The sequence below is a fragment of the Oryzias melastigma genome, linkage group LG2, assembly GCF_002922805.2.
Source record: "Oryzias melastigma strain HK-1 linkage group LG2, ASM292280v2, whole genome shotgun sequence".
NCBI lineage: Eukaryota > Metazoa > Chordata > Actinopteri > Beloniformes > Adrianichthyidae > Oryzias > Oryzias melastigma.
In genome coordinates, this window is record NC_050513.1 from 11834438 (window position 1) to 11862011 (window position 27574).

Genomic DNA, 27574 nt, shown 5'->3' on the forward strand with positions numbered 1-27574 from the left:
TGTTGAAATTGGCGAGGCCTCCTCATCTGTGGCTCCTCTCTCCTGTGGGGTACCTCAAGGCTCTATCCTTGTTCCTGCTCTTTTTTTCATTTATATTTGCTTCCACCCAGTTCTATCAATGGACAGCATGTCATCTCATTCCATTGCTATGCCGATGATTTACAGATATATCCACCCTTTAGTTCAGGAAAAAAAAGACCTCACAAAGCGTTTTAACAGAATGCATACAGGATGTAAAGCAGCGGCTGAGCCAGAATTTTCTATATTTATATTCTATATTTATTCTATATTTTTTATGCTACGGCATGAAAAACCAACCGTTTTTCTGCAGTCTCAGCAATTACGTTGTTGAACTTAGATAAAAGTGTTTTTTGAGATTATTGCTGAGGTGATGTATTGCTGTATGCTGATGTTACGGAGCTAAGGAGCACTCATTTTAACTATGATGGTCTGACACATTAATGTGACTGTGTTGTGTGTGTGAGAAACTGCACTGGTAGTCTACAAATGAATTGCCCTCTGGGGCCAATAAAATTTTTCTGATTCTGATTCTGATTCTGAGTCAAAAGCGGAGAGCGTTGTTTTTGATGACACCTCTACAGCTGACTCCACCGCAGTTAGAAATCTGGGAGTTATCTTTGACAGCTGTTTTAAATTTGAGAAACAGCTCGACAATGTGGTCAAAATGAGCTTTTATCACTTGCGCCTTTTAGCTAAAGCTAAACTTTCCTTGAGCAACAGTGATTTAGAAACAGCCGTGATCCCCTCCCACATAGATTACTGTACTTCTCTGAACTTTATTGTCACTCAGCGATCACTCAACCGTCTCCTGTTAGTCCAGAATGCAGCAGCACGACTGTTAACTGGAAAATCCAGACTAGAACACATCACCCCGGTAGTCTCTTCACTGGCTCCCTGTTTATTTCAGAATTCAGTCTGTTTGTATTTAAGGCGTTTCATGGTCTTACTTAACAGAGCTTTTGAACGTCCGTAGCCATTCTAGAGTTTTAAGGTCTACTAATCAGTATCTGTTGAAGTGTCCAGGTCACAACAGAAATGCTTTTTTCCGTTGCCGGCCCTGATTTATGGAATAGTATTCCAGCAGAACTGCGCATGATGCCAGACCTAACCAGCTTTAAAGGTTATTTGAAAACACACCTTTGTAGAATGGCTTTTAACGCTCAGTAGTCGGTGGCATTTTATTTTATTCTATTCTATTTTTTTCCTTACTGTTAGGGAGGGTCTAAGAGCAGGGAAAACCAGTTTTATTTTGTCCATTTAGTTTTTAGCTATTTTACATATCTTACGACAACTTTTATGCATTTGTAAAATTACTGGCATGAAGCCCAGTGAGGCAAATTTTCTTTGTTAGATTGGGCTATATAAATAAAATTGAATTGAATAGAATTAAATTCTATTTAATTTTTTTTTTTTGTATTCCTATTTGTCTTTTCTGTATTTTACTGTGGACTGGTTCTGTAATTTTAAGCAGTTTTTTATATTTTGTTCTTAATTTGTCAATTTAAAAAAAAAAAAAACCTTTCTTTTTCTTTTATTGTAAAGCACTTTGGTATGCTATAAGGAGTTCTAGAGAGCTATATAAATAAATTCAGTAATATATATATATACATATATATACATATATACATACTTGAACAGCAAAAGTGAGGGAAAAAGACTCTTGACCGTGTTGTGATCTTGTGATCTGGCAGTGATGAACTAAAAATACTTAAGCAAAACATCTATTATTATTATCTATTTTTGATCATTTTTTGATTGAGATTGAACTTAAATTTAAAAAAGATTGACTAATCTTAAATATTTATGTGTACTTAACACCTGAGCTGTCGTCAGTGTTCTATTATTCCTTATTACTACTTATTAATGTTCCTACCTACACCCACTCCACATACGTAGACTGAAAATACATCATAATATACAAATTTTAGTGGACCACTCATACATCTGTGCTAGGCTACTTCTTAAATCCTGTCACCATTTGCTGTTTTTTTTGCCATTTTTGTGACTTTAAGTTATATTTAAACTTATTTCTACAGTTGTATATTGGCACTGGACTTTAAGGCTAGCTCACCTCTTAACTTCTGGGATTCATAGATTGGTTTCACGTTCCACCATAACCCCGCAGCAGATCCGCATCTATAGTGACTCCTGTCTGCGCGGTAAATGTCCCAAAATCCGCTTGGTCTTTCAAACCGAAGGCCATAAGCACGGAATATGAATTAAATTTCGGCTAAGCAGTTCAGTTCCAGCGGAAATTCACATTCCGTGCCACGCTAACGGCGTTTGGCTCGAAAGACGTCACAAATTTTGGAATACTCAGAGAAGTAGTGTAGACACAGATCTGCCGCGGACCTTCTGGATTATTTCTTTTATATTTTTCACATTGATGCCACTTCTCCATAATGACAGTCACACACATTTCTTACAGTCTCCACCTGCGAGCAACAACATATTACATTTTACTGCGCGAAATTGTGCTGCAACCCCTCCCCCACCTACCCCACCCCCGTAAAACTGTCCTACTCCCCTATGAATCCTCCCAACTCTGCAGTGTTTTGGACCCAACATCAAAAATGGTGCGTTCGTTCATATCGGATAATCTGATGAGGTCGGACAATCGGATGGTTATAACTATCATTTTGTGCTATGGGTAGGAAAATCTCACGAGCTACGATTGTTTATTAGAACACCGGCAATAGCGAAGGGCGCGCACACCTCGAACTACCATAACCCTTTGACTGTTTACACAATCTCATTCCAATGAATTCTGATTGTGTTAAGATTGCAGACTACTTTTCTGCATAACAGAGTCAGCTGATTTATCTCGATTGCGTAAAAACGTACGTGTTACTTACGTTTTTACGCAATCTTTTCTTCTCTTCAGGATTTACTCAAATTACCTTATTTGCGTTAACAGTTAAAGAGTCGAGGTATTCCACAAAAAAAAGGTTAATCAACGCTTATGTGTGATTTTTCAAATGTAAATTGCACAAAAAAAAGTTGATTTAATTTGATAAAAGTTTAGCTTCAATAAGCTAATTTAGTGCTTTTTCTCCAAAAAATAAAAGTGGACTTCTTGGTTGTAAAAAGTGAACTTTTCTTTTCCTGTTGAGTAAATTAACCTTAAGAGAATCTTTTATTTTTATTGTTTAAACTCGCTACTTCCTGCAGTTTGAAGCAATTACCAAACATTTATGACATGCAGTAATAAAACTTCCTGTTTTGGCAGGAGGACGCACAGCATTACAAGCCAAACACAGAGATCTTGTAGTGCTACTGTTTACCTCCAGTTGTGCAGCCTCAAAGGTTGCAAAAGTTCATGAACGTATTCTGTTTTATAGGGTTTTTCCCTGCAAAGCAAAAAGAATAAACTCGTTTTAAAACTTGATTCAAACGTTTTGTTTTTGGAAGGAAAAAATGAAATGATTGCACGGGTAATTCCAGAGAGCACTGTATTTATCAAGATTAAGCAGATTGGACCACATAAATCTTCTTGTAGATCTTACTGAAGGTTTCAGAGAATTTTTTAGGAAATTTTATTGGAAAACCTCAAGTGGATGAGATGAGTGGGGGTACGGATCGTGCCAAATCAAACCAAAGAAGGAAGACAAGGAGAGAAGTTCAAGCATTTCCTTCCATCAACTAAAACCACTAAAAGCAGCCTTGCCTTTCCCTCCCTTTCCTCTGCCATTCATCTCTCCGCTCATTCCTTTTTATTTGCTATTTTCACGCACCCCCACCTTCCTTCCTTCCTTCCTTCCATCGCAGATTTTTGAGGGTGACCCATGGGCTGTGGATTATTGTGCTTTGAAAGCCCTCCGGGAATCGGAATAGCACCGACAACGTATAGGGATTCGGTAGCAGGCAAATGGATGAGTCACCACATAATTAATAATCAAGCCGCACAGTTTGCATTGCACTTCGCCTGGGCTTTGGATTACATCATATTGCACTGCGGCAGAAAAAGCTGACCCCGGTCCGGTGGGTTCTGCTGAGCGCTGCAAGCCTCTTTGCTCGGACACCTTCTAGTGTGCAGGTTTCAACGACTTCTGGTTTCGGAAGCAACAAAAAAACGATTAAAGTCAGCAGAGCTTGAAAACAGAAAAGAGTTGCAGCCTAGCTTCTACCTCACGAAAGTTGCCAAATACCATGAAAAATCTAACAACTTTTTGTTTTGCTAGAAATTGCTAACGTTTTGAGAAGCTGATTAAGCCTTTTTTGGGCTTACCTAAGTTAAAAAAAATGTTAATACCCTATTTTCTGTACTGTAAGACGCATAAAGCGGGACAAAAGAGTCAGAGATAAGATTTTTCTAACCATGTTCACAGTAAGTAAAACTTTTTAGAAACACACTACGTTAGCTACCTTAGAAGCGTTAGCTATGTTAGCATATTTACAATAGCTATATCCCCAATCTTGTTCGTAACACTTAAAAATACAGACTGACACTGCTAAAGCAGAAGTTACCGTGATTACGCTAACTCCCAACCTTGTTAGTGATACTTAAAAAACACCAAAAACAGTCTGACATTAATACATGTTAGCGGCATTAGCGTGTTTACACCACCACCATACATTATTTGCAACATATAGAAAAAATAGACTGATAGCCTACAAAAAATACAGTTGAAAGCACTAAAACAGAAGTTACCGTGACTATGTGACCATACTAGCTTCCAACCTTGATAGTAATACATAAAAAAACGGTTGATATAGCGCTAAAACAGAAGTTACTGTGACTATGCTAACTACCAACCTTGTTAGTAACACGTAAAAATACGGTTGATAGCACTAAAGTAAAAGTTTCCATGATTCCGCTAACTTCCAATCTTGCTAGTAAAATGTAAAAATACAGAAGGATAGCACTAAAACTGAAGTTACTGTGACTATGCTAACTTCCGACCATGGTAGTAATACGTAAAAATATAGTTGATAACGCTAAAACAAAAGTTACAGTGATTATGCTAACTCTCAATCTTGTTAGTAAAATGTAAATATGCAGAATGATAGTGCTAAAACAGAAATTACTGTGATTATGCTAACCCCCAGCCATATTAGCAACACGTAAAAATACAGTTGATAGTGCTAAAACAGATGATACCAAGACTATGCTAACTCACAATCTTGTTAGTAAAATGTAAAAATACAGAACGATGGCGCCAAAACTGAAGTTACTGTGACTATGCTAACTTCCGAACGATGTTATATGTAAAAATACAGTTGCTTACGCTAAAGCAAAAGTTAACGTGATTACGCTAACTCCCAACCTTGTTAGTAAAATGTAAAAATACAGAACGATGGCGCCAAAACTGAAGTTACTGTGCCTATGCTAACTTCCAACCTTGTAGCAATACGTAAAATATGGTTGATAACGTTAAAATAAAAGTTACCTTTATTACGCTAACTCCCAATTTTGTTAGTAAAATGTAGAAATACAGAACGATAGCGCTAAAACTGAAGTTACTGTGACTACGCTAACTTCCGACCATGTTAGTAATATGTAAAAATATCGTTGATAACGCTAAAACAAAAGTTACCGTGATTACGCTAACTCCCAACCTTGTTAGTAAAATGTAAAAATGCAGAATGATAGTGCTAAAACAAAAATTACTAAGTAACTATGCTAATTTCCAGCTTTGTTAGTTACAACAAAAAACTCCTAAAACAGTCCGATACCGTTAAGCGTTAGCTGCGTTAGCGCATTTACAAAAACACCATAATTTGTTTGAAAAACTTAAATAAACAGACTGATACCACTAAAACAAATGTGACAATTAATTTCATACTTTGCTAGTAACATGTAAAAAACACAAAACATCTGTTACATGTTAGCCTCTTTAGCGCATTTAGAAAAGCACCATAACTTGTTTGTGACACAAAAAACCCAGAATGACACAGCCAGAAAAATGTGTCGATGCTATTTACCAACTGTTTTATTAACACGTAAAAAACACCAAAAAACAGTCAGACACCGCTAAGCCAAATTAGTGTATTTACAACAACATCCTAACTTATTTGCAACACGTAAAAACACAGACTGATACCGCTAAACTAAATGTGACGATGCTAATTATCAACCATCTTAGGAAACATATACAAAAACATTTGGACACCATTACATGTTAGCCACATTAGCGTATTCACGATAATTCCATAACTTATTTACAAAACATATAAAAGCACATTGATACCGCCAAATTTATTTAATATTACTGGGACTGGGAATCGTTTTAGTAACGCAAATAAAAAAAAACACAGTTGGACAACGCTACACGTTAGCTGCATTAGCATTTTTACAATAAAACCTAACCTTTTAACTCGTAAAGAAAACAGATTGATATTATGACAAAATTCCATGTTCCTCTCAAAATCGCTTTGACATTAGTAAGCACAGATAATTAATCCATATGTGAAGCGCTCCAGTCAGAGATAAGATTTTATTTACAGCTTTCACAGGAACTCTACAACTTGTTAGTAACACGCTACATGTTAGCCACGTTAGCGTGTTCACAGCAGCTGTAGCTCCAAACCTAGTGTGCAACAGGTAAAAAAACAGACTGAAACCGCTAAAACAAATGTTACTGTGACTATGCCAACATGTTAATAAAAAAAAAGAAAAAAAAACTCAGTCCGAGCCCGCTACACATTAGCCATGTTATCGTATTTACAACACCACCCAACCAAACATTTTGACAAAGCATGTAGTTCTCCAAATCACTTCGACATCAATAAGCACAACCATATGTAATCCATATATAGGGTGATCTGGATTGAAAGGTCCACTGTCATATTTCGAGAAAAACTAAGTCTTTTTAGAGCGCCTTACTGTATGGAAAATAACACAACGCAACAGTCAGTGATTCCCAGTAGGACAGATGCCTGTAAGTGTTTGCCCTCACTCTGTTTTGTGGCCATAAGCATGGCCCTTGCATGTGTTAGGATGCTAATTAAAGAATTGTATTAACTTAAGTGTAAAAATTTGATTAAAGCTCCAGATCCAGAATTTTCCATGTCTTACCTTCACTTCACATTTCTTATGACAGGACAGCTTGCAGGCTGAAAAACAAAACAAAAGAAGCCTTAATTATTGAGTAAAGCACCAATAATACAACCCGACTATGTGTCTATTAACAAAGAGAAACTCCAGGATGATCTCTCTTACAATTATTCCAAATTAAAGACATCAAAAATGAGTTTTCTGCATATATAAACACTCTGAGACCAGTTTCAGTCCTGTAATCTGCTGTGATACTGCCCCCAAGTGGACGAAACAAGGAAGCAATCTCTGAACTATGGATTCAATGTTGAAAAAAAGGCGTCCATGTAGTCACAGAGTTTTAAAATATATTTTAGAGGCTAAAGCTCTGAGGTGGTCACTTCAAATGTGGCTTCTTGGCTTTAAAAGCACCAGGTTGAGTTGTCCCCTTGAGCAGAACATAGTATTTTCTCTTGTTCTCATCTAAGAAGATGTTGCTTAGTGATAGGCTATAGTCATATGACTTTGTTTGAAAACACTTTTTTTTCTTACAAACTGTTATTTTTCTTAAATGTGCTGTTTTTAAATCTAAGAACCTAAAATTGGCAGAGCTATTGGTGTTTTTGTGTATTCTTGCTTTGTTGAACCCAAGTGCTCATGGGACTTTTATCTTTGGAGTTTTTTATAAGGGGTTAAGTTTTTTTATCAACTGTGTTCAACAATTTTTGCAACCCGCTGAAGAGTTAACCCTTAAAATAATTCAAAAATCCATCGAATATGTGTGGAAAAGATTTGTTCTCTTTGACTCTATATGGATTAATATGTCCACTATTTTTCTTTGAATTTACAACTTTCTAAATCGTATCCTCCTTTACTCCTGGTCATTTAACAGCTCATTCATTTAGAAAAATCTCTTGTGCAATGTCAAGCTTCTGTTTAACCCTCTTGGCCTCTGGGTCATAAATGACCCACTCCACAAAAGTCCCAAAATATAGCAACTTTATTTAAATTTACATCTAAAATCTAATGTGTATGATAAAACAACCTGCTACTTTTAAGTTTTACTAAATTTAATTCATTTTTTTAAATGAATTTTTTTGCAACACAACTCAAAAATTCTATTTTTGGTGACAATAATTACAATGTTTTTTCCAACACTGTAAGAACAGTCTGACAGTCTTTTTCAACCTTTTATATTGTTAGGAAGTGAATTGTATAAGTAGTTCTACATTTGACTGTATGTGTGTATCTATGAATTACAGGGAATTTGTGTGTAGATTTTAAAGTTTTTTTCCTGGTGTTTAAATTATTTTCTAATTCGCGGGTCAAAATGACCCATAAGACAATTTTATTACCCTAGCGGTGTAGAGCAAACATGTAACCATAAACAAAAGCAAACAAGCACCTTTTCTTTAGGAAAAGTCATGACATTTTAAGTTAGAAAAAGATCCGTTAAGGTGTTTTTTTTTCTACAATTAAACATAGTCATGGGTCACTTTTTACCCGCAAGACAACACTACTTCTAGAAAAATTAGACACAGATTTGGTTTTTTTCTTCCTGAAATTCATTACCGATTTCTGCCCCGCCAACAGAATAAGTTTAAGCTCCAAGTAAGTTCCTGTGACTTTCTCATTTTGCTGGCCGTAACACAAAACCCTTTTATACTGCCAACCGCGCTGCATTATGCATGACAACAGAAGCAATTCAGGAGGCTTTGGCAGGTTAGGAGACCCGGTATCTTTTAGCACTACTTGATCAACTCTGCGTTTTATGGACGTTGTTGGATAGAAGTTTTTAGATTTAAAAAAACACATTTATGAAACCATGATGATTGTACACTGAGCTAAAATGTAAACTTGGCAATTCTGTTTTTGCTCCCATAAGTCATTAGGTCTTAAACATTTTGTACAAATACAAAATAACAATTTATCTCAAATATTGTTAACAAATCTGTCTAAATCTGGCAGTGAACACTTCGCTTTTGCTGAGGTAATCCATTCCACTTCATAGGTGTGCCATATTAAGATGCTAAAAAGACAGCACGATTATAGCACAGGTGTGCCATATCAAGATGCTTATTACATAGCATGATTAATGCACAGGTGTGCCATATCCAGATTCTGATTAGACTAAATGATTAATGCACAGGCGTGCCATATCAAGATGCTGAAAAGACAGCATGATTGTTGCACAGCTGTGCTATAGACAGTGTGAATAATACACAGGTGTGCCATGTCAAGATGCTGATTAGACTGAATGATTAATGCACAGGCATGTCACATCCAGATGCTGATAAGACAGCATGATTATTGCACAGCTGTGCGATAGACAGTGTGATTAATACACAAGTGTGCCCTATCAAGATGGTGATAAGACTGAATGATTATTGCACAGGTGTGCCATATCAAGATGCTGATTAAACTGAATGATTAATGCACAGGTGTGCGATAGACAGTGTGATTAATACACAGGTGTGCCATATCAAGATGGTGATAAGACTGTATGATTATTGCACAGGCGTGCCATATCCAGTCGCTGATAAGACAGCATGATTATTGCACAGCTGTGCTATAGACAGTGTGATTAATGCACAGGTGTGCCATATCAAGATGGTGATAAGACTGAATGATTATTGCACAGGCATGTCATATCCAGATGCTGATAAGACTGAATGATTAATTCACAGGTGTGCGATAGACAGTGTGATTAATACACAGGTGTGCCATATCAAGATGGTGATAAGACTAAATGATTATTGCACAGGTGTGCCATATCCAGATGCTGATAAGACAGCATGATTATTGCACAGCTGTGCTATAGACAGTGTGATTAATACACAGGTGTGCCATATCAAGATGGTGATAAGACTGAATGATTATTGCACAGGCGTGCCATATCCAGATACTGATAAGACAGCATGATTATTGCACAGCTGTGCGATAGACAGTGTGATTAATGCACAGGTGTGCCATATCAAGATGGTGATAAGACTGAATGATTATTGCACAGGCGTGCCATATCAAGATGCTAATTACATAGCATGATTATTGCACAAGTGTGTCACATCACAATGCTGAGTAGATAGCATGGTTATTGCAGAAGTGGGCCTTAGACTGACCATAATAAAAAGACGCTCTAAAATGTGCATTTTTGTTTTATTGAGGAGGTCTGGGGACTCAGAAAACCAGTCGGTATCTGGTGTGACCACCGTATGCCTCCTAGAGCTGATCAGATTATGCACGTTCTTGGTCCACTCCTATTTAATGGCTTTGCAAAGTTGTTGAATATTGTCAGGAGCTGGAACACGCTGTTGTATATGCCGATCCAGAGCATCCCAAACATGGTGGCATGTTTGGTAAGTATGCCGGCGTGATTTTGGGCTATATAAATAAAATTGAATTGAATTGAATTGAATTGCAACTTATTAACGTTATCATGCTGCAACATGACCTGATGATCTTGGATGTACGACATAACAAGGATAGTATTATGTTATTTTGCATTCATAATGCCATCAATGAAATGTACCTGAGTTGTTTGTCTATAACATACTCCTGCACAAATCATCACAAGTCAATATTTGCAATATGTGGCACATTCTGTCATAAGACCCTTTTATTATGTTCAGGTCAAAATTGACCCATTTCCAAGAGTGAAAATGGGTCAATGTTGACCCAAACACAATAGAAGGGTAAAATTGTACAAAATTTCTAGGATAATGTGTCAAAATCCAAGCACTTTATTGGTAAAGATTTTCCTGAGTTTCCTGTTTCTGCTGATTCACTCTGTGTCTGTTGGATTTCGGATCATGCTGTGCTTTAATGCTGCAGACTAAAACACAAAAGAGGGATGAAAGGAAAAAGTTATTGTCTTGAATGTCTTTTCTACCCCACTTTCTTCCTCTTCTGCCTGCCTCTGCACCTCCACCCCTCAGCCCCTTTTTCTCTCTTTCCCCCCCTTATCTAGGCTAATGCAGCCGCAGCAGCCATGCTAATTTTAACACTAAATCCTCAGCCAAAGCCCTACACAAGCCTGCTCTTCCACTGCTGGGCTCTCTCCGTGTTTGTCATCTCTGCCCGAGCTGAAGTCGCCGCCTTTGTACTGCAGTTCAAAAAGGAAAGAAAAAATGTGTGTAAAACCAGAAAAAAGGGACGTCAGAGGAGAGAAACAGTGGACATGTGAGCGTTTCCCCGTGACTTTTTCCTGGAGCAACAATAAAACCTTTTTGTTCTACTAAAATTAGGATCAAAAATGTGTGACTGGACTGTTGGGGAAGAGGGAGGCAATAAGGCAAGCTGAACCGGCATCCCAAATATTCTGTAGCAATAGAATAGTGAGCAGGGGTACTAAAACAATGATGGTGTAATTCCTTGATAAATAAACGACACTAACGGTATCATAAGGGTGGACAGACTGTTTGGTCACAAGACCCATTGGCCTATATCTAAAGCCCATATGACGCCACCTTGGTTTATTATAACCTTGTTTTCTCTGATTGATCCAGTATGTTACGATAAGGAGTGGTTCGGTACAGTTCAGTTAACTCTGGTGAGTGTTTCCACTCAGTTTGGCCTTTCTCTGTTTTCAGGTGTAGACCGCTAGTGTATCCTTGTAGCGCAACGACTAGAAAAGCAGGAGGTTTGCAGTTCCACCTCAGACCAGGTGACTCATGACCAAAAGAGTACACAGGAAACCATAGAAACTTGTCGGAAATGGTTGGAAATGTTAGCTTGTATGAGCGCTTTCTAATGCCGTCACCATTTTCTGCCAATCAATGGGTAGGTACAGTCGCTAACCCTTACCCAAGTGTTTCGTTCCAATTTTCAGTGGACTTACAACGAATAGCCCACCTCCCCAAGAAATATAGTTCGGTACATTTTCATGGGACCAATGAAAGTGTTGAAAATACCATACTGGACTGCTCAGTGAAAACAAGGTTCTAGTCGAGGAAAGTTTTAAAATGAGTAAATAAGCATAAACAAGTCCAACTGTTGTTGGAATGGAACCAGTAAGAGAAGCTAAATAATGGATAGTCTAGTCACATGACTCTACACAAGGGCATTGACCCATGCAGGTGCTGCAGGTTTTGGTTCTCAAGGACTGTAGATGGTTGTTAAGAGAAGTGGACACGTCTTAGGAGAAGCGCAGGTATGTCTTGCCAACACATTCCCACTTCCAACTCGTCATATTTGGACGTATGGTTCGGGCCCCCTCTGCATCACTTTTTGACATTTTGGGTGTCCCCAACTCAACAATTTTTGATGTGCTGGCTTTTCCCACTAAATCAAGGGCCCAACCCTCGGGTCAGTTGTACCCTAACCTGGTACTGCGTTCCGAGAGTTGGGGACTAAGCCAGTTTCTCTATGTGACGTCACTTGGTCCAGTTATCATATACAGTCAATGGTTGCGCTTCTTCGATTCTTAAAACTACCTTTACTTCTTGGTCTGCATCACTTTCTGTTGTTTTGGGTGTCCCCAACTCGTCATTTTCTGACATGCTGACGGTTCCAATTAAATTTAAGGGTCAGGTAATTTTGCCGGAAGCGGTACCTGGCACAGACTGAAACTTGGGATGCGACCAGTACCAATACCCTAATCCTAGTCTGGCCCGCGTCTGGTACAGATCAGCATTTGGTATCGATCTACAATTGGTACCTATGCTTAGGATACCGGTGCCGTCAACGTCCTGGTACTGGACCAGTACCGGTTGACGCCCCAGACGTTGGGACACGCAAGACATTAATTTCTGTTTTTAACCATGCATCAAAAAGTGAAGACTTGGGACTGAAAATGTGTTGTTACTTTATGTTAATGAACAACTGGAGTCAAACTGGTTCAAAGGTCCCCCTTGAACCAACCAGACCATACCAAACATTAATGCCAACATGTCCAGACACTCACCTTTGCAGATGAGACCCTCCTTGGTGATGGCCTGCTTACATATGTCACAACTCTTGGCCTTCTTGAAGGGTTTCAGCTTGAAGGTGTGGGTGTGAACGCCCTCCAGCTCGTCAGGCTGTGGAGGGAGGGAAAAAAACACACACATCAGGAAAACTAAAGCAGACAGGTCCAATGCCAAGGAAAAACAGTGTTCTAAAATGTCTTTTGCTGATAAAACTATTTTCTGACCTGATTCCAGTCAGAGCCAGAAGAAAAGGAGATTACCTAATGTGTTCAAATATACCAGCACAGACCTGCCCACCAGCAGAGGATGTTTTCACTTTGAAGCTTTTTAATTAAATGACTAATTAATGATGAAGAAGGAAAGCTTGACTTTCGCTGGTAGTCACAAAAATTCAAATTGTAAAGCACAACTCTACGAATCCCACTCTATGTACAGTTATATTGCAGCAATCAAAAATAGCAAAATACACTTGATGATAATGAAGATGGAGTTTGCATTATCTGAATCATGCAGAGATCCTTACAAGGGTAATAAAAAAAGATTTATTATGGCCTGCAGTAGGAGTGTTGGAAAAAAATGATACAATGAAATATCGCGATACTTTATTTGGCGATATTTGTATCGATTTAAAATGCTGCCAATACAATATTTAATTCATTATTGGGAAGCAAACATGTAGTTTTGTTTTCCACTTAAACCTCCGACCACTAGTTGGCAGCACATTGCACTAAGCCTTTTCGTGAAGCTCCTTATTATTAAAGTAAAAGGTCTATTAATATTCAGTTTGAGTTTTTCTCCAAGTCATACTCCTGGTACTGTCTTGGGATATATCGTGATACGTATTGTATCACCAGACCCTTAGCAAGCCACACCCCTCGCCCACAGCAGTCACTGACAGCAAGGATGGTATTGTATTCACAAAAAACAAAATATATGAAAAAAGGCATAAACAGACCTCAAAGGAAAGGAATAAACCCAATCAGAGATAACAGTATGTAGTAGAGACACACACAGCCCTAAATCGCAAAAAATTCTACATTGTAACAACTTTGACCCCCGCCACAATCACAAAAACTCACCAAAATTAGCTTACACCTAACACCCAGTTAAAAGGAACTTTGGGCATAGAACCAATGTGGAGCCAATGTGGGCAAACATAGGTGGGGCTACCATGGAAACGGCGGACAAACCCAAGTGGGGCCCACATTTTCTGCCCACTTTTAAACCATACGGGGCCCAGTTCGCCTTGCCAGGACCAAGTGGCGTTCTCCAATCACTGGCACATTTTTGAATGGAATATTGTGAAAATGTCATGCATGGATCCATGGTGAGAGCTGAGAACAATGATATAACACAGGATATGAACATATTAGGAATGTGGGCGTGGTTAGCAAAAAACCTCCATTGCAAAATAAATCCAAAACTTCACGTTTGCCGATTCTTCTGAAACTCACGTAGATCTATTTGGCATCCACGGATGACCAAAACATACAATAGTTGCTATGGAAAAGCCGCAATTTAGAAAAAAAGTGTTTTTTATCAAGTTTTATCAATTTATCAAGTGAGGTTGGTTCAAAGGTGGGTAGAGGCGGGCTGAGAGGGCGTGGCCTGTGGGCCATGGAACACTGCTTGTGACTTTAATTGTGTGAATGCTGAGTCAGCGGTCATACTATTGTGATCCTGTTGTTTTTCAATTTTTGCTATTTTGGACTAATTTGGATTTAAGCTAATATTTATCAATGTGCTAGCTTGGTGTCTACTAAGGTTTTTTGGGCAAATTCTGAGTCAAGCTAGTATTTTAGCATTGTGTTAGCTTTTCTGGCTAATTTAGCATCCACTGAGGTTTTTTGGGCTAATTTTGAGTTAACCTAATATTTAGCAACATGTTAGCTTTTTTGAGTGGGTTGGCATCTACTGAGTTTTTTGGGGCTTATTCTGTGTAAGGTTGCTGTGGCTAATTTTGAGTTAAGCTAATATTTAGCAACATGTTAGCTTTTTTGGGGTAGGTTTGCACCCACAGATGTTTTTTATGGGCTAATTTTGAGTTAAGCTAGTATTTTAGCAATGTGTTAGCTTCTAGGGATAATTTGGCATCCACTTGAGTTTTTTCAGCTAATTTTGAGTTAAGCTAGTATTTAAGCAACATGCTAGCTTTTTTGGGGTAGGCTGGCATCCCCTGAGGTTTTTTGGGGTAATTTTGAGTTAAGCTAATATTTAGCAACTTGTTAGCTTTTTTGGGGTAGGTTTGCATCCACTGATGTTTTTATGGGCTAATTTTGAGTTAAGCTAGTATTTTAGCAATGTGTTAGCTTCTAGGGATAATTTGGCATCCACTTAAGTTTTTTCAGCTAATTTTGAGTTAAGCTAGTATTTTAGCAACATGCTAGCTTTTTTTTATAGCTATTTTGGCAGATATTGATATTTTTGGAGCTAATTCACGGTTAAGCTAGTATTTTTTTTACCAACGTGTTAGCTTTTATGGCTAATTTGGCATCCACTGAGGTTTTTGGGTTGATTTTGAGTTAAGATAATATTTAACAACATGTTAGCTTTTTGGGTTGGTTGGCACCTACTTAGGTTTTACGGGCTAATTTGAGTTAAGCTAGCATTTTAGCAACATGCTAGCTTGTTTTATGGCTATTTTAGTATATACAGAGATTTTTTTTTCTGTTTTGAGCCAGTTTTTTTTAGCAATGCGCTATCTTTTTGGATAAATTTGTATTTACTGTGGATTTTTGGGACTAATTCTGAGTTAAACTAGTATTTTAGCAATATGCTAGCTTTTTTTTTAGCTAATTCGGAGTCTACTTTGGTTTCGTTTGGCCTAATTTTGAGTTAAGATAATATTTTAGCAATGTTGCAATTTTTTTCATGAAATTCTTCATAATCTTTGTGCACTTTCTGCAAACTATGTAAGTTTGATATCAAAATGTTCAGCACTTTAATTACATTTTTCAGCAATAAAAATATGTTTCTTCAGCATTTTCACGACCACATTCTGCGAAAAGTATTTACACTAGCATCATTTTAGGTAATGCAACTTTTCTAGTTGTGTGAATGCATTCAATGGATTCACACTATTGAGATTCTTCATTAACACTTTCTTCCGTACGTTTTTTGACACGTAAAAACTCAAGCACACTTTATGCGACTTACACAATCTTGGTATCAAAACGTTCAGCTTGTTAAGGACATTACTGCTTGTATTATTAGTAGTTGTGCACTTTACAGTTTTTGCGTAGTTACACAATTTGTGCGTTTTTTCAGCCAAATTATAACTAATAGGATTTTTTTACAAATTCCTGCAAATTACACACTTTATGCAATTTAAGCAATTTAAAACATTCAGCATGTCCATAAATTCATGCTTGTACTTCCAGCATTATTAAAATTCATGCAAGTTACACAAAATTACACAATTTAACACAACTTTACACAGTTTTACACAAATTTGTGCAAATTTTAAGCAAATTCAGCATTTTATGCAATTTTACACATCCAGCATATTCAGGAAATTCATGCTTTAACTACACATTATTACAATTACACAACTTAGACAAATTTTACACAACTTTACACAACTACACAATTTAAGCTATTAATACAGTTTATGCAAATTAATGCACTTTAAGAACTTAACACACTTTATACACTTTAAACACTTAATGCACGTTATACAATTTAAGCAATTACTACAAATTTAAGCAATTTACGCGATTCACAACAACCGCATTAGCGCGATAATGCATTCACACTAGCATTATCGCAGGTAATGCGACTTTTCTAGTTTAACTTATTATTGATAGGGGCATTTCACATGCTAATACTACCATCCTACATCTTTTTTGAAACTGAGACTTGGATTTTGTTTTAAGAATCTTGAGGTTTTAGATTAGCTGTTTTTATTTTAGCAACCGCCAAAAGTGTTTTCTTTCACATTTTTATCCCCTTTGACATGGTTGAGAAAGACCTATGATTCAGCTGAGATATAAGGCGAAAAATGGATGGTAGAGTTTTATGTCCCAACAAGTAGTCAACACTCTACGTCCTAAAAAAGGATCAGGTTATACAATTAGTCATGTCCAGCAAAAGCACCATTTTAACAATCAATTCAAGTGTGAAGAGGATTGTTGATGAAACCGTTGCCGCTTCATCTTTAAGCCACTTTTCTGGTGGCTTTTTTTTTTCAAACGCTGGTCCCTCGTTTTTAATGCTGCAGTCAATTTGGCCCAAAGCTTTTACAAAAGTATACTTCTCAGCGTTTTCCTTCCTTATCTCCCTAAATCTTAATGGCTTTTGTCACACTGTGACACACCGCCCGCTAGGAGCACCAGAAAGGAATCATGGCTGACCTTGGCCGCCCAGAGCCGCGCACAGCATATTTAAACAGGTACCTTCAACGAAAATAATTCCCCGCCATCCATCTCAGAAATGATATATATATTTCTTTCTGTCAGTTTGTTGGCAGCAGCTCAGACAGACAGTTTTCGTCTACATATAGTTTAATTAAAGTAATGTAATCTGATCTAATGATGATTATTGGAGCTAGCGGAGAAAGTCAGATGAAAAATAAATGAAGAAAAGCACATTTAGCTGTAAAGTTAGTCCAAAAACTATGGTCAAATAAGATTGTTTTTTACATTTTTAGTGAGAACAAACACAAATAGATGGATTTATTGTCATATATAAGAGTAAATCTCATTGGTTTCAGCTCCCAGCCCACTCTTATAGACATCTCCTCCGGTGGAAGCCTCGGCCGGGTTTATAAATAGCATTTAAAGCACCTCGGTGCCACTCCACAGCCCTGATGTTTAAGATGACCTGGCAGAAAACTGCCGGGTGAACCAATCACACGCTGCCAGCTGTGTTACAGCCAGGTGCCATGGTTACCTGGCTGCCACGGCAACTGAGGTCAACATGCCCTGTCACACAGAGATGCATGGCGTAGAAAAGAGAGACAAACATCCAAGCGCGGCACACAGCGAGAAGACAAATGACTCTTGGAGAGCTGCCATTTCACATCTGGGATCAAAGCTGTTTCATCGGGTGACTAAAACAAAGGAAAAGAATAGAAATTATCTGTGCAGAATACTTTTGTTATCCTGTTAGGATTTTTCTGCACTTAGAAGTCACAATTTTTGCCAAAAAAAAAACAACATAATAGTGGCTTTTTTTTTTTTTGTCCAGTTAGCAAACAAGATTGGTAGTTTTATAAATACGCTAATGCGGCTAACATTTAGCAGTTTCATACTGTGCTAAAATTGAGAGTTAGCATAGTCAGAGTAACCTTTGTTTTAGCAGTATCAGTCTGTTTTTTATGTCTTGCAAACAACATTGGGTGTTTTTGTAAATACGCTCACATGTAGTAGAGCTTGACTGTGTTGGTTTACGTGTAACTAGCAAGACTGGGAGTTAGCATAGTCACAGTCTGCAAACAAGGTTAGGAGATACAAGTATTGTAATATGTAACATGGCTAACTCTTCTTTGGCTAACACTTCTAACACATGGCTAACACTTGGATAGCTTCCGCAGAGGCATAGAACAGGTGCACTTCGTGACTCTATTCACTACACAATCATTAATATTGCAAAAAAATATTTCTTAATCCCCCCACTAAAAAAATAAAAGAACTCCTGTGACAGAGGAATCTGAAGATATTAAGAAAAAACTTTATTTCCTCCTGGAGGAATTAGCTAGAGCCACTTCTAACGTGGCTAGCGTAAAGTAGGTTACTAATAATATCTTGAGTTATTGTTAATTAGTAAAGGGACCGATGGCAATGCACGTTCAAGCGGCTACTTTCAATGAAAAGTCTTTGTAAACGTGCGCTTTTCGGTCTTCCGTGTTCAAAAACTCGCATTTATGCGTAGTTTCGCACATTTATAAGACTAAGATTTCGTATTGACATATGGACATATTAATTCATGGATGTGCCGGTTGAAAATGGATCATAAAAGACAAAATAATTGCTGCTTGAGCCCTGCCGGAATTATACGATGCAAAGTCTTTCATATATCGGAATAGAGCTGTGATAGAAATTGTCTGGAGACATTTTAGCGAGATTAGCACGCTTTGATGTTCTTCACCAAGCAACTGTAGGTGGTGGACATGTGCTAGTAAACATTAAAAAAGAAAGCCCCTCCCTGCTTGTCCAGTGTGAACACCATGTGTGCTTAGCTCGTTCTTAATCTTTAACTCGAAAAGCCTTCCACGTCTACGTCTGCGTACACTTCCGCCTGGCCAGTGGGCAGCCACCTGTGTTCTGGAGATCTCAGGAATGAGCTGAAGGTTGGCGGCATAGATGTCAATATAGCTGTTGAAGTTATGGGTCCACTAATCCAGAAGCTCCCCTTTGCTTTAGGACAGCATCGCTGCAATTTAGAAAGAATATTCCACTAAGGAGTTAAAAGAAACCAGCTAAATGGTAGATTCTGGAGAGACACAGGGCCTTTGTTGTTCCCGCGCCGCCATCTTGGTCAGCATTTTGTTGCTGTGTACTTAAGACATGTCCAGTGCAATAAACAATAGAGTTAAGTTCTATTCTATGTCTTGAACGTTCATCTCCTGCCTGTTGTGTGAAAGTAGCTGGACTCTTTTGACTTGCTCAGTGCATCTTAGAGTTTGGTGCACCTTACATATCACATCAAAAATAGACCATTCCTTACTGGTGTACCTTGAAATCCAGGGTGTCCTAAAGTGTGGAAACTTTGGGTTTTGTGTGATTAGTTATGCCCATCTTTTAGCATTCTTTTCTTGGCAAGTTTGACTTTCACCACTAAAGTTTGCAGTCCTGTTAGAATCTAGAAGACAGCTTTTAAAGCTCAAGTCTGGACCATTTCCCCAATAACTTGGGGGACTTTTGTTTTTATGCCCTTGAAAATGCATCCATGGCTCGAAGTGGCAATGCAAAAGACCAGTAGACAGAAAAAGCCCAAAAAAAGTCATGAGCTTCGTCCTCTGTTTCGTGTTAGAAGACTCCCAGGAGGGATCCGAAAGAGAAAATGGAAAAGAGGGTCATGGATCGAGACTGAGAAAGAGGTGGAGTGAAGGGAATGAATGTAGACAGAGTCGAAAAGGATGAGGATGAGGGAAGAGAGGGAGCAGTCTTGGATCCAAGGATGGAGGAAGAGGAGTGCTTCCGTAAGTGCATGTGTGTCCGGACAAACAGAGAGGGGGCCCAGTAAATCAAGGCTCAACGTTCTCCTCTCCCAGTTGCACTTAGCTAATGAAAAGCATCACTACGCTGCCACGACCGCGACCCCACTTAGAGTCAAGACATGGGGGGAGGCGGGGTACAATTCTCTCAAAGGCACCGTTCTGCCCTTCTGCTCAGATGTAGCTGAGCGTAAATTTGCGCTGGCAGGCACAGATGATAAACCACAAGCTAAAAAAAAGGTTTTTAAGGGACATACAGTATTTTGGGTTGACGAAAAGAAAACTTTTAGGTTGGTGGCCTGCATTTGAATTGCCCACCATGCACTGCTCTATTGCTACTTTACCTCGATAGTAAGTAAGGACAGAAACTTGATCTTTACACCGATCAAGGCTGTATACCTAGAAATTTAGTGGTTTGTATTGGCAAGAGTCTGTATCTCGATACATATGTCATGATATGATACGTATCCTGATAAACGTGTCAAGATATGATACGTATCCGGGTACATATGTCAAGATATGATATGTATCTCAATACATGCGTCAAGATATCATATGTATCCTGATACAGATGTCGATATTATACGTTTCCCGATATACGGGTCAAGATGCATTACGTATACCGATACGTGTGTCCAGATATGATACGTATCACGATACGTTTCAAGAAATAATACGTATCATTTCTTGATACATGTTTCAAGAAATGATACGTATAATTTCTTGAAACATGTATCGGGATACGTATCATTTCTTGATACATGTTTCATGAAATGATACGTATCCCGATACATGTTTCAAGAAATGATACGTATCCCAATACATGTTTCAAGAAATGATACGTATCCAGATACATGTTTCAAGAAATGATACCTATCCCGATACATGTTTCAAGAAATGATACGTATCCCGATACATGTTTCAAGAAATGATACGTATACCGATACGTCTGTCAAGATATGATACGTATCCCGATACATGTTTCAAGAAATAATACGTATCATTTCTTGATACATGTTTCAAGAAATGATACGTATCCCAATACATGTTTCATGAAATGATACGTATCCCGATACATTTTTCAAGAAATGATACGTATCCCGATACATGTTTCAAGAAATGATACGTATACCGATACGTCTGTCAAGATATGATACGTATCCCGATACATGTTTCAAGAAATGATACGTATCCCGATACATGTTTCAAGAAATGATACGTATCCCGATACATGTTTCAAGAAATGATACGTATCCCGATACATGTTTCAAGAAATGATACGTATCCCGATACATGTTTCAAGAAATGATACGTATCCCGATACATGTTTCAAGAAATGATACGTATCCCGATACATGTTTCAAGAAATGATACGTATCCCGATACATGTTTCAAGAAATGATACGTATCCCGATACATGTTTCAAGAAATGATACGTATCCCGATACATGTTTCAAGAAATGATACGTATCCCGATACATGTTTCAAGAAATGATACGTATCCCGATACATGTTTCAAGAAATGATACGTATCCCGATACATGTTTCAAGAAATGATACGTATCCCGATACATGTTTCAAGAAATGATACGTATCCCGATACATGTTTCAAGAAATGATACGTATCCCGATACATGTTTCAAGAAATGATACGTATCCCGATACATGTTTCAAGAAATGATACGTATCCCGATACATGTTTCAAGAAATGATACGTATCCCGATACATGTTTCAAGAAATGATACGTATCCCGATACATGTTTCAAGAAATGATACGTATCCCGATACATGTTTCAAGAAATGATACGTATCCCGATACATGTTTCAAGAAATGATACGTATCCCGATACATGTTTCAAGAAATGATACGTATCCCGATACATGTTTCAAGAAATGATACGTATCCCGATACATGTTTCAAGAAATGATACGTATCCCGATACGTCTGTCAAGATATGATACGTATCCCGATACATGTTTCAAGAAATGATACGTATACCGATACGTCTGTCAAGATATGATACGTATCCCGATACATGTTTCAAGATATGATACGTATACCGATACGTCTGTCAAGATATGATACGTATCCCGATACATGTTTCAAGATATGATACGTATCCCGATACATGTTTCAAGAAATAATGCGTATCCCGATACATGTTTCAAGAAATGATACGTATCCCGATACATGTTTCAAGACATGATATGTGTCCCGATACATGTTTCAAGATATGATACGTATACCGATACGTCTGTCAAGATATGATACGTATCCCGATACATGTTTCAAGAAATGATACGTATCCCGATACATGTTTCAAGAAATGATACGTATCCCGATACATTTTTCAAGATATGATATGTGTCCTGATATATGTGTCAAGAAATGATAACTATCCCGATAAAACTAAAAATAAGACCAAAGGTTGACTTATGGGTGCCTGGATTGGCCGGGCTGCTGAGTTGTCTGCCGCTAGCTCTGGGGTGTGGAGTGCTGGGTCACCTGCCCAAGCTGGAGTCCTCAATGTGATTAAGGTACTCCTTAAGAAGCACACATTCAATCCACACAATTAATATAATTCCAGCAGATTCTGAAGCGGAGAAAAGTAGCTCTGCACCACATCGGGATCTGGTGATTCACGTTGATCGCAATGAAGATTTTTGTTGTGACCAAGAGGAAGTGTTAATTTAGGAAGCAACACCTCCAGTGGTGAAGGGGTTGATGAGGACCTGTCCAGGTAAATATTGTGGCGCAAAAAAGTTGGAATTCCAACCTTAAAACTTATTTTTTTTAAATAATAATAATGGTCTAGATTAAAAAAAAAGAAAGTTTTAGTCATCTGGAGATTCTGCTAACGCTAGCTGTCTTTGAGCTCCTCCATCTGGTTTTGAATCTCACACAGAGCCGCTCACATACATAAACACAAACTTCCCCGCATCGATCTTCATTCCCATATGCAGGACCAACAGGCGTCCTCTGCCGAGGACGGCCACACATGGTTTCGTTTACGGCTCGGTGAGAGGGAAGCCTTTCTGCATGAATTGGAGGAATGACATGAAAGCACAAAGTGGGACGTGTTGGAATTTAGATGTACTGTAACGTTTTTGCGTAGTGATGTCACTCCAATCAAACCTACGACTTGTTCGGTCAGTGCTCCCTTGTGTCCCATAATCCTTTCCAAGTGGTGATAGAAATACAGTATTTTGGACATTTAAGAAGGGCGGCAAAGTCACTTTTAGGCTTTTCTCTACATCGGAAAACTCACACTTTCGCATAAGACGTCCTGAAAGTCGCGTTCTGCCAGAGTGACTGTTGTGTTGATGGATAAGGTCAACAAAGGGAGCAGAAATGACTCATCCAGAGTGAAAAAGTAACACAAGAACTGCCTAAAATGCTGGGTGACAGGACTGCAGGAGGTGAACGTGAGGTAAGGTCTGCAGCAGAAAATCCTACACCCCCCCACCCTCCCCAGATGAAACACCAGAACCACACCTGCTTTCAATTTCCGCTAAATTGGAAGTCTGTCAGAAACAATGGGAGCCTTTGTGGGACGGAGAGCCGGAGAAAAGAAAGGACAAGAAACAAGGACAACAAAGTCTAAAAGAGTTCTTACATTTATTTTATACAGAGAGTGTTAGCAAGAAATGCAACTTTTCAAAAAATATTACGTTATAAAATAGATGTGTGTAAATATATGGGTCCACCATAAAAATAAAAAGCCATGAACTTATGAAAATTAAGTTATAAAATAAAATTAAAAAGTTGTAATTTTACGAGAACAAACTTATACATTTATGAAGAAAGGAAAGTCGAAAATTAAGAAGAATAAAGTTGAACAATTAAGAAAAAAAATATTTTTATCAGAATAAACTGTAAATATGTGAGAAAAAAATGAAAATATGTACGATAATAAAGCCACAAAATTATGAGAAGAAAGTCATAATTTTATGGAAAAAAAGGTTGTAAATTGAAGAGTCATAAAATTATAAGGAAAAGGTAAAAGATTCATGAAATTTAAGTTGTACAATGTCTGTAACTTTACAAAAAAAAAGTTATAATATTATGAGCAAAAAAGCCAAAACGTTACGAGAATACGGTTGTAAACTTGTGAGCAAAAAAGTCAAACATTTACAAGAATAACTCGTAAAAATATTTAAAAAACAAAAACAAAACAATGGATGAAATTAAAGTCATAAAATTATGAGACAAAAGTCGTAATTCTTGAGAAAAAAGTCAAAGTTTAATGAGAAACACTTACAAGAAAAAGTCATAAAGATATGAGACAAAAAGTTGTAATTTTACAAGAATAAAGTTGTGATATTATGAGAAGAACAAACGTTTACGAGAAAAGTTGTAAAACTGTGAGAACTGAAAAATGTACAAGAATAACTTAATACAAATACAAGAAAAAAGTTGTAATTTTATAAAAAAAAATTACCTAATTAAATTAAGACAGTGAAGTTGTAATAATATAAGAAAAAAGTTAAAACTTTATGAGAAAAAGTTAGGAAAAAAGGCAAAAATTCACAACTAAAAGTAGTAAAAATATGAGACTAAAGTTCTCATTTTGTGAGAATAAAGTTGGAAAATTATAAGGAGGTCAAATGTCGTAACATTATTAGAAAACAGTCAAAAATATGCATGAATAAAAAGATACACAACAAGAAAAAAGTCACAATTTTATGAAGATTGACTGATAAATTAATTAAATTAAAGTTGCAAAATAATTAAGAAATATATGTAATATCATGAGAAAAATATGTAATATCATAAAAATTTAAGAGGCCAAATTAATAAATTTATGAGAAAAAAGTTGTAATTTTATGATAATTAAGTCATAATAATAATTTGAAAAAAACTTTATGAGAAACAGTTATTAAAGTATTAGGGAAACAGTCAAAATTTACAAAAAAAAGTGGTAAATATATGAGACAAAAGTTGTTATTTTTAAGTCATAATATTATAAAAAGAAAGTCAAACATGTCTGAGAATGGTCATAAATTATTTAAAGGAAGTCATATATTTAGGAGAATAATTGCAAAATTATGAGAAAAAAAATCTTAATTTAATGAAAATTATGTCTCAAATTTCTGAGAAAAAAGTAACAAATAATTATAAGAGTAGTCATAAAATTTTAAGAAAATGTGATGATTTTAAAATAATATACCTAAAAATTTGTAAGAAAACTGTCAAATGTATAAAAAATAAAGTGATAGAATTACAATAAAAAAAATCATAATTAAATGGAAATTTACCCAGAAATTTATAGGAAAAGAAAGTCAAATATTTTATAAGAATAGTTATGAAAAAAATAAAAATGTAATTATTTTACAAGAATATACCCATATATTTGAGAGAAAACAGTCAAAAATGTATGGAAATAAAGTCATAAAATAACAAGAAAAACATCATAAATGTATGAAAAATTACTAACAAATTTAATAAAAAAAGAAAATAAAATATGAAAATAAACTCATAAAATGACAAGAAAAAAGTCATAAATGTATGAAAATGTGCTAATAAATGTAATAAAAAAAAGAAAAAATTATATAAGAGAAAAATTATAAAATTGTGAGTAAAAAAGTCAAATTTTTATAAGATTAAAGTCATTATTTCACATAATAAATTAAGGATTTCCAAGTTTAGTCACACATTTATAGGGCAAAAGTCTGTTAACTAAGAAAAATATAAACAACAACAAGAAGAAACAATATTTGCACTTCAGGGCCACCGTAGTTTTTATTCAAAATAAAAAAGTGTAATTTTCTAGGACATAGTTTCGACATAAATTCGACTCTGAGTTTTTGGCGGGACCTTTGGCGTGGACCAACTCCGCTCCCTGCTGAGAGCTCTCTGTTCACATGCTCTCCTGCTAGCCCACACCTGCAAGCTAGCATAACCAAAAGAAAAAAATGGTTGTGTTGGAGCTAACCCGCCGTACAGTTTGATCCAGATGTCAGCTCGGACGGGGAAAACGAAGACGTTCATGGATCTACCAGTGGATGCATCGGAATTGGGAACTTGAAGCCCCGCCCATTTTATGTTTTTTTTCAAACTTCATTTTTCATCTTCTCCTTATTCACATTGATTTCAATAAATAAATACAGCCTAATTCCTTTTATTTATACACACATGTCCTCCAAGAACATCCTAAAAAAAACACCATTTTCATCTGAGTGTCTCAACAAATTGCTTGCAGGAACATCTTAACAACAACAACAAAAAAATAAACCGTCAATCCCCGATCAGAAAGGTCTCAGCGTTTCATGAACAAACACAACGTCGCAGAGGAGGAAATCAAAGCGGAGAGAGAAAACTCTTATCAGGATAGTCACTGCTCTGGTTATATCCCCCCCGGGACCTACTTTGCTGTGATTATGACTACATCAGTGATTGCCAGCACGAGAGTACCCATAATCATTACTGTAGGTTAAACAGGCTTTGAAAATCCATAGACGCAGCAACTGCACAAACAGTCTTGACGGAGTGTGGAGCTGTGAGGAGTAAATAGTCCAATTTTGACCCCATAGAAAGACTTGACGAATAACTTGACCTTGAAATCCAACAAAATATGTTTTTTTAGTGTGAATGTGTTGATAAAGACTAACTCTCTGCCACATCCTCACACCACACCTCCAGTCAATTTGCTCATGTTTGCGGTATGATCAAAAGCAGGTGAGGACAGAGGCACAAACAGATCAATAAGCTGTGATCATTAAGTCCGGGGCGCTTATGATCATTAGTCTGCGGCTAATGAACTTAAGTGTGCCGCGCTTGCTAATGAGCTCTCCTGTCTTTGGGTCAACCTCAGGAAAAAAAAAAAACAAAAAAAAAAAAGGAGCTGAGGAGACTCCGCAAAAGAAGGGAAGCCAAGGATACTCAAAAAAGTTGTGGTACAAGTTTACGTCACTACCTGATTTTGCTGAATCGCCGATTTTGAATCTAAACCTACCTATGAGGTTGCTGGTCCCTATCCCAGTGACCTTTGGCCAATGGCCCCCAGGAGTACACCCAGGATAGTTCGCCCCAAATTGCCTCTGGTGGAAGGTTGGCGCCAGTGTTTGGCAGCAGTGTGAATGTGTGCGTGAATGTGAAGAGCTTTTGGCCTTTGAAGGACGGTAGAAAGCGCCATTTACCATTTTATTGTTAGTTTTTGTTGAGGTTTATTTTTGTTGAGGCTCATTATTGGTTTTTGTCTAAGTTTATTTTTGTTGAGGTTTATTATTAGTATTTGTTGAGGTTTATTTTTGTTGAGGTTCATTATTTGTTTTTTTCTAGGTTTATTTTTGTTAAGGAATATTAATAGTATTTGTTGAGGTTTGTTGCTAGTTTTTGTTGAAGTTTATTATTAGTGTTTGTTGGGGTTTATTAAAAGTTTTGTTGAGGTTTATTTTTGTTGAGGTTTATTAAGAGTTTTTGTTTAGGTTTATCTTTCTTGAGGTTTTTTATTAGTATTTGTTGAGGTTTATTATTACTTTTTTGGGTTTATTTTTGATAAGGTTTATTAATA

The 27574-nt window shown here is 37.1% G+C and overlaps 1 protein-coding gene across 7 annotated transcripts in view; it reads right to left on the reverse strand.

Annotated features, from left to right (window-relative positions):
• The window catches only part of tns1a (tensin 1a), a 123467-nt gene that overhangs the window by 75391 nt on the left and 20502 nt on the right, over positions 1-27574 (reverse strand). For all 7 annotated transcript variants that reach the window (XM_036215914.1, XM_024288953.2, XM_024288951.2 and 4 more), the window contains exons 2-3: positions 12900-13014; positions 7040-7077 (exon numbers count right to left, since the gene is read on the reverse strand). In XM_036215914.1, coding sequence (XP_036071807.1) covers positions 7040-7077; positions 12900-13014 — 153 coding nt within the window. The remainder of the gene's footprint in view (positions 1-7039; positions 7078-12899; positions 13015-27574) is intronic.